The sequence below is a fragment of the Bidens hawaiensis genome, unplaced genomic scaffold (genome assembly GCF_021521415.1).
Source record: "Bidens hawaiensis isolate Kalapana, Puna unplaced genomic scaffold, B.hawaiensis_p1.1 tig00011189_1, whole genome shotgun sequence".
Classification (NCBI taxonomy): Eukaryota; Viridiplantae; Streptophyta; class Magnoliopsida; order Asterales; family Asteraceae; genus Bidens; species Bidens hawaiensis.
The window spans coordinates 342206-348440 of NW_027491869.1; the positions used below are offsets into that span (position 1 = coordinate 342206).

Sequence of the window (6235 nt, forward strand, 5' to 3'; positions counted from 1 at the left end):
TCTAGTTTCAAAAGATTTCATTTAGAAGATTAAGGTAAGCTAAGGAAGCCTTAAAAACACTTATGTAAATTATATATCAAACGAAAAAAAAAATAAAAGCAAAAAACCGACCCGAATTACCTAAATGCCAATCTTTACATTCTGGTTACTGACTCGACCTAAAATTCTGTTAAAACAGAACCATGAACACCCTTACTGTTAACCAACCCGAATTTGTAAAGAACATGAGACCACATGTTGAAACAAAAATCTCATCAAACATCATCCTAAACCTCAATTTGAAGATCAAGCATAAACCACTATCAAACTTCAAACACATCAGATCCTTAACCAAACAAAAAAACACTTTTTGCCATTCTTACTTCTTACACCTACTAGACTCATTTCAACTTTTGCCTTGTTGAATTTGCTTGAGCAGAGTTGCAGCCAACTCTAGCGTCGCTTGCAACCGTTTCTGTGGATCCGCATCACCTTCTTCATGCACATTCACCTGACCACTTTGACCCACCGGTCCCACATTCACCACTTGCTGCTGCTGCTGCTGCTGAAATGGTTGTGGTTGCATTTGCACATGATGGTATTGTGATGCTTGATGATACTCATTACCAATCTGCATATTCGGTGAAGATTGCGTTTGTGACATCCCATAAGCATTATCAGATATTATATTACTCGGTTGCCGTTGATCTTCCCCCATTGAGACCCCGCTTGCTGATTGCCTCGGGTTTCCAAGATACGATGCCAGTTGTGCAAGCTGATCTTGTTGACTTGGTTGACCACCACCCACTACTTGTTGACCATATTGTGGCATCATAATAGTTGAACCGACAGAATTGTTTGATGGCGGTGGCTGCATCAAGAAATCACCACCACCGACTCCTGGTGGCAGTGGTAAGTTTCTACCGCCGGTGGTTAGATTCGGGTGGTGGAGGTGGTCCGGTGGGTTTTCCACAGTGGGCTCTACCATATTCCTGAACGGGGCCGGACCGGGTGGTAGTGCGGGTGCCAATGAATTAGGTCTCGGTTTTCCATGATCTGGAAACGGTTGAACAGGGTAGGGTCCAGAAGGTGAAGCAAACGAGGTTCTAGACACTTCTACATGAGATGACACAAGATACGGGTCAGGTTGAAGTGGCGGCTGAAGTGGCAGTGGTGGTGGTGGTGGAGGAAAAATGTCGGCGTTGGAAGAAGATGAATCTAACCTTAAAATGACACCCGAGATGCTAAGTTTTCCAGGTACTTTGAGTATTTTTTCTGAAAAGTCTGATGGTGGTACAAGAAATAAGGTGGTTTTGTCATCAATTTTAGACACAGCAGCGCGTTGTTTTTCACCCAAATAGTTCATGAACTCGTTGTAAAGACCCATATCCGCATCACTTTCGGGAACAAAGAATACAACCCATGATTGAGTGGCCCGATAATAATGTTTTCCAAGGTCATCTAAATTAGTCCTGGCAGTGCAGTCCAAAAACTCAGGCCTGCATATTCAAATGGTTTATGTAAATAACTCATTTCTGCAGCATTAGTTGGATTTGGGCTCAAACCAAACCAAAAATTCAGTTTTTGAGTTTTTGAAAACCGTTCAGTTTCGGTATTTCCGGTTTGGATTCGGTTTTGGTTTTGGTTTTGGTTTTAATATTAAGGCTTAAAATTTTGTGCTAAAAAAGCTTGGTTTAAACACAAACTTGGAGCTAAATCTTTTTAATAGTTAATGATTAATTGATTATTATGCATCACACTATTTATTAACTTCTTATAATTCATGTAACATTTAAAATGAAATTTAAATCCATAAATTCAGTTTGGCTCAGTTTCAGCCCGAAAATAATAAGAGATTTCAAATACTTACAAATTCATGTCAGGTACTTTCCCAACAGGAAAGCAACGGGCCCGACAAATTGAAGACCCGCCCTTCGCAATAATCCCTTCCCATTTCCAATCTGCATTTGCACGTTCAGGAGTCGGTCTTTTCCACTCAACAACATTCTGACCCGATGAAACTGACCCGATATTAAAAGTATCATTAGATGAATTACCAAAATTACCCCTGGCAAAAGGTTGGTGAGGCATATTAATAATAGGTTGATCAGGGATGATCTGCTTGTGATACCCAAAATGCCCTAAGTTATTATCAATCATATTGTGATGGGAAAACTCGGGTGGTCTTGGTAAAACGTGTTTCACTTGCTCAGTTTCATAAAACGGATACTCGAGAAGCTCAGGTTCGGGTGGAATCATATTATCATTTTTAGGTTTCTTTGCACCGTGATAAATCAGCGCGTCTTCCGGCAAATCCCATTCGTCATCATTATTAAACAGGCCTTGATGTCGATAATCATGAAAGCCTGGGCCCGCTCTATCTCGTATTGGACTATGTCGTCTGCGTATGTTTCCGGGTAACCCTATATTGGGCCCCGCATCTTGGAACCGAGGTGATTCAAATGGAACGTTTCTACGCTTTCTGTCAAAGCTCATGACATCATCAGGACTGTTGGGGTCCACGTAGCGAGGAGATCTTCTGGTGTGCTCAGGTTCATGGTACCTATCGTGACGCCTCCCCCGAGGTGATGGAGGTCCGTTGATCAAGTTTCGTGAACTGTTTGACGGTCCGGAATCACTCTTCGCAAAGGATATATGCACTCTCGGGTTATTAAACAATTTCCCTTGTAAATTGTTTATTGCTCGGGATGCAGAATTAATGTGTTTGTATCGGATAAATGCAAACGTTCGACCGGGAATCATAGAGACCTTTTCAATTTCACCAAATGGAGTGAACGCTTCATATAAACTGTCTTCATCTACCTTTAATGATTGTGGGAACCCGACCCATAAAACCTGACTGGGTTCTGTGTTCTCGGTGTCAAGTTTAGGGTTCCGGTTGTGGTGGATTGGGTCAGAGCTGTTGTGGCGGGTTCTAGAATGCAGTTCGTCTCGTGGGCGTGTGTAGTGGCCGTCATGTTTTGATGCTGATGATTTTTCCTGGTATATCAGGCAAGAGATTTTAATCAAGTTATTGTTTGGGCTATTTTGGTAGCAAAAGAATGGTAAGGTTTTGATGAAATAAGAACATAAATAATAGAAGTAGTTGATTTTTATATATTTTATATTGGTATGTAATTTCTCCAAATTGCATCATTTTATTCCAGTTAATATAATTGCAAGCTCCATATGCTTGTAAGGATATATATGCAGCTCCAGCTTAACTTGGTATAATAATAGGTGACCTTCTATGCACACGAATTTGCAGCAAAGCACATAAGAGTATTTCGATTTACTATATCTGTATTCATGGCAGGCATGCATCTTGCAAATTATTTCTCCATTAATGCAAGGGAAGTAGATGATCATCCTATTATTACAGAAAAGCTTATTAGGTAATGGAATTGTGTTAAGCTTCATTGTTTAATCAATCTTATGTAGTGTAGCTATCATCTCATCTCGAACTCTCGGTTCTTTCAACGGGTAAAATGAAAGTAAAAAGTCAACATATGTGAAGTTTGGCAATTCAATAGTCAATACTGGGTTAACATGATACTGTATTTGAGTTGGAAGCGCATTACATCACTGCTGGGTCAAATAACGGATCAAATGTTCGCTCATTTCTTTGGGAAGGTAGTTGCATCGAGAGTATACAAAATTCTAGTCTAGAAGATAAGATTTTCAACTGAATGCACAAGATTGGTCCCAGTGAGATGGTGAATATTTTGTGTAGTCATGGGGATTAAAAGAGTTTATTTTGTTATTAATATCTAGTTCTGTCATTCTGCAAGATTAAAAGCCAGTGGTTCACCTTGTAGTCTTGTACTAATGGACTTCTTGGTATTTGTCATAAAATTAATCTTATAATGACAGTGAACTATTATACCATCTTAAAAGCCAATAGTTTACCTTATGCAAAGATTCTTCTTAGTACTTTATTTTTGGCATTTGCTATTCTGTTTATTATCTACTGAATGCATACTTTTTATAATTTGTCACCTTACCAATGTACCAGTCACAACAAGCAATTGTCCTTCTGGTTAATATCGGTATGATATAAGACAAAGATAACTATATTGAATCACCTAATGGTAGTTCCAAATATGCAACATCAACAAACAACAACATACCTCATGTGTGTGTTTTGTTCTGTTTTGTTTTGTTTTTGTCAGGGAAGGAATAGGAAAAAGGTGGTGTTGGTTTAAGAAATAGCCGCTTGTTGAATGAGCAGATGTTGGATGTTGATCATTTGACAATCAAAGAAGCAGGAGAAGATTAATAATGACCATCAACTGCATGTGGTTATGCTGTAGCCTTTAGTTCATGCTTTAGAATTTTCTAATGGTATGGGCAATTGACAGGTAGAAGATTGGTGAATCGGTGATGTAGATAAGCTTATGGTGTTATAAGGTTGAAAATTTACCCTAAAACCTTTACAACAGACTGCTCTTTGATACCTTAAGTTTTTCATATATGCGATATAAACTTAAACAAGATTTAACCTATTAGTTATGTTCAAAGTGGACCGGTGGCATTCCTGTTGGTTATAACATTTTAAGGGGAAAAAAAAGATTAATGCTTTGGGCACTGGTTAGCACCTTTTTCAAATTCCAAAGGTCTGCAACTTAAAATTCGAGTAGATGATGCTAAATTGAATAAGTGTGCATAATTACATATACATAAAGCATAAAGAAAACATAGATAGACCACACTAACCGCCTTTGTAAACTCAATTCTAAGTGGATTGCCTGCCAGAACAAAACCTTGAAGTGCTTCAAACGCTGCAAAGGCTGCGACTTCATCAATAAAATTGACAAACGCGTAGCTCCGAGCTGGTTGAAATGCTACACTTTCTAGCTCCCCAAACTCCCTAAATTGATTGCTCAATGCACGCTCGGTTAAACTATGAGACAGATTGCCAACCCATAGATGTCTTGAAGGAGGTGCATTGCCTCTACCGTGATGAGTTTTCTCTTCTGATCTCGAAGGATAGTCCCTTCTAGGTCTGTCACGCCCCCCTCTCGAGCTCTAAATATCCAAAAAAAATAAATAAATTATAAACCTCAATTACAAGCTAAAAACTTGACCTAACCAATTGAACATAATTAAAGAGATTTATTATTATTCCACCATAAAACATTGAAAAAAACAGCATCAAGTAACTTGCATCAGCCTTTAATTAAAAAAGTATTATGAGGAATCAAGGTTTAAATCCAATTAGACACGTATTTCATTTCAATTGTAGACAAGAGATTCATATTACAAGCTTGACCTAACCACTATCAATCCGAATCATACATAATGTAAACACCAGATTCATACAGAAATAAACACGGAATTTGAATAAAAACTAACCATTATGGTTCGATTGATGGCCGGAAAGAAAGATATGGTGAGTTAGGGTTTGGTTGGATGCTTGTTTAAGGAGCGGAGCGATCACAGCCGTTGGTGTGTGTGTCCCGTCCCTTATTCTAATTTCACTCTGTACAATACAATTTTAACCCCTATTCTTTTCTTTTACATTAATAAATTTCTCTCTTTATAGTGGATGAAATTATTATATAGATACCCGTGTATAACACGGGTTTAAGAAATTAATTTCAAAGTTAAGTGTCATTTTAGTACGTGTGATTTGATCAACTACGTAACTTTAGTACCGATTTTGAATTTAGTGCAAATGTCTACCTCAGTTTCTAAAAACTTGCAATTTTAATATTTTTTTAACCCTATTAACTTTCCTCAGTTAAGTCAGGGTTAGAATGGTAACTTCAATTATTGTATTTATTTTCTCTTTTTTTAAACATGTTTCCCCCTTTTTAATTGATAAAACCCTAAATTCCCCTACCAATATGATCATTCAGGCAATTGAGTAATAAGAGCAATATGGTCCCTCTATAAAAATCATAAACACGGATCAAATATGGCGACGGCAAGATTGAAGCCACTAGAGAGAAGTTGATGTTTGATTTCCAGACGGAAGTGGGTAAAACGAAAGACGCGATTTTGAGAGGAAAATTTCCGGCGGCGACGACGGTGGAGATGACGTCAGGGTCGCCGGCAGAGAAGCCGTGGAATTTAAGGACTAGACGGGCTGCGCGTAATAATAATAATAATAATAATAATAATAATAATATAGTCAACGGAAATTGTGATGATCAGAAATATAGTTTTTCTCCGGCGAGAATTGAATGCAGCAGCATCAAGCTTGTCGGTGGTGGTGGCGGTGACGTTATCTCCGCCACCGAGAAATTTTTCG

General features: G+C 38.3%; 1 protein-coding gene across 1 annotated transcript; it reads right to left on the minus strand.

The window, feature by feature from the left end:
* Positions 1 to 319: 319 nt before the first annotated feature.
* LOC143537427 (uncharacterized) lies at positions 320 to 5019 on the minus strand. The gene is made up of 3 exons (XM_077031203.1): positions 4696 to 5019; positions 1850 to 2979; positions 320 to 1478 (listed from the first exon to the last, which is right to left on the minus strand). The coding sequence occupies exons 2-3, from the start codon at positions 2740 to 2742 to the stop codon at positions 386 to 388; spliced, it is 1986 nt and encodes a 661-aa protein (XP_076887318.1). The 5' UTR covers positions 2743 to 2979; positions 4696 to 5019; the 3' UTR covers positions 320 to 385.
* Between the last annotated feature and the right edge of the window lie 1216 nt (positions 5020 to 6235).

Bases quoted from the DNA above. Each gene is read 5' to 3' on its own strand.
- LOC143537427 (XM_077031203.1), bottom strand. From the start codon at position 2,742: ATGATTCCCGGTCGAACGTTTGCATTTATCCGATACAAACACATTAAT. The intron at 1,479-1,849 runs GTAAGTATTTGA...TTGAATATGCAG, and splicing joins AAAGTACCTGACATGAATTT to GCCTGAGTTTTTGGACTGCA.